The sequence below is a fragment of the Cariama cristata genome, unplaced genomic scaffold, assembly GCF_000690535.1.
Source record: "Cariama cristata isolate BGI_N322 unplaced genomic scaffold, ASM69053v1 Scaffold25721, whole genome shotgun sequence".
Taxonomy (NCBI): domain Eukaryota; kingdom Metazoa; phylum Chordata; class Aves; order Cariamiformes; family Cariamidae; genus Cariama; species Cariama cristata.
In genome coordinates, this window is record NW_009600183.1 from 1 (window position 1) to 1,700 (window position 1,700).

At 65.4% G+C, this 1,700-nt stretch overlaps 1 protein-coding gene across 1 annotated transcript; it reads left to right on the top strand.

The window, feature by feature from the left end:
- Positions 1-3: 3 nt before the first annotated feature.
- On the top strand, positions 4-1,694 carry PDLIM7 (PDZ and LIM domain 7 (enigma); the record flags this gene model as incomplete). The annotated part of the gene is made up of 5 exons (XM_009709954.1): positions 4-233; positions 311-491; positions 676-796; positions 1,284-1,399; positions 1,674-1,694. Coding segments are annotated over 5 exons (669 nt in total), but the record flags the coding sequence as incomplete, so codon positions are not given.
- Positions 1,695-1,700: the final 6 nt, after the last annotated feature.

A 1,700-nucleotide genomic window follows, 5' to 3' on the forward strand; every position in this document is an offset into this window, starting at 1 on the left:
CCCAGGGCCCCTGCTGCCACCCCCGGCCCTGCCAGCCGCCCACCCTGGGCTGTGGACCCCTCGTTTGCCGAGCGCTACGCCCCGGACAAGACGAGCACGGTGGTGAGCAAGCACAGCCAGCCGGCCACGCCGACCCCCATGCAGAACCGCAGCTCCATCGTGCAGGCAGCCCAGCAAGCCCCCGAAGGGCCCGGCCGTACACCCCTCTGCTACAAGTGTAACAAGGTCATCAGGTGAGCCCTGGCCACCACTGCCACCGTGCCAGCGTCCTGAGCCTCGGCGTGGCTGACGGGGCTCTGTCCTGTCGCAGGGGACGCTACCTGGTGGCACTGGGACATTATTACCACCCCGAGGAGTTCACTTGCTGCCAGTGCAGGAAGGTGCTGGATGAGGGCGGCTTCTTTGAGGAGAAAGGCTCCATCTTCTGCCCCAAGTGCTACGACACACGGTATGCGCCCAGCTGTGCCAAGTGCAAGAAGAAGATCACCGGGGTGAGTGTCCCTCAGCCTGCCCCACACCTCCTGTCCTTGCTCCCCACTCACCTACGGGTGCCTGGGTCTGTCCCTTCCCGTCTTGATGCCATCCCATGGGATCCCTTGTCCCTTTCTGCCCTGGGTGAGCCTCCCCCACGGCGCAGGGTGTCTCTCCCCCCGGCTGACAGCCGTTCCCCTCCAGGAGGTCATGCACGCACTGAAGATGACCTGGCATGTGCAGTGCTTCACGTGCGCTGCCTGCAAAACTCCCATCCGCAACCGTGCCTTCTACATGGAGGAGGGACAGCCCTACTGTGAGAGAGGTAGGACGCAGGGACTCCATGTGTCACCCTGGGGGTGACATGGCCCTGGGGCACCAGGCACCATCGGGGCTCAGCAGCTGCCCACGGGGTGGGAGGGTGAGCTTCCGTGCGCTGCGGAGCTCCCCCTGAGCCGTGGGGAATGCAGGGACCCCGCTCCCGCAGCCCCAAGCCATCCATCCATCCCAGTCCTCGCCGGCTGCCGGGTAGTGCCATCGCTCCCGTGTTGCCATGGTGATGACGGAGGATGTACATCAAAGGCAAGTGCTGCATCCTGGGAGATGAGGTTTGCCTCCTCCCTGCGGCCCGGTGGCAGCCAGAGCCACCCTGCATGGCACTCGGGTGTCTCAGGCATTGTCCCCCTGGGGCTGGCAGTGAGTTGTCCCCAGGCTGTGCCCGTGGGATCCCAGCTGAGCTGCAGCCCTGCTGCCCTGGGAAGAGGGGCTGCGGTGCTGGGGAACGCTGACCTGGGCTCTGCCTCTGCCCGCAGACTATGAGAAGATGTTTGGCACCAAGTGCCGTGGCTGCGACTTTAAGATTGATGCTGGGGACCGGTTCCTGGAGGCGCTGGGGTTCAGCTGGCATGACACTTGCTTCGTCTGTGCGGTGAGCCATCTGCCTCCCTCTATGGCTGCTGGGGGGGGGTGGTGGGGTGGCTCTCCCTGGCAGTCGTGCCCTGCATGGGGTACGCCAGCAGCGTGGGGTCCCTGCTGCCACAAGGTTTTCCCCACTTGGCTCTGTGCTGGTGGCTTGGGACCCTGCTCTGAGCCTCCGGCTCCCTGACACCTGTGTGACACCAGTGCTGAGCCCTGGGCCATAAGGGGGAACCTGGGGGCTGGCTCGACCCCCCTGACCTGACCGGCTGCGCTCTCCTCCCCAGATCTGCCAGACCAACCTGGAAGGGAAG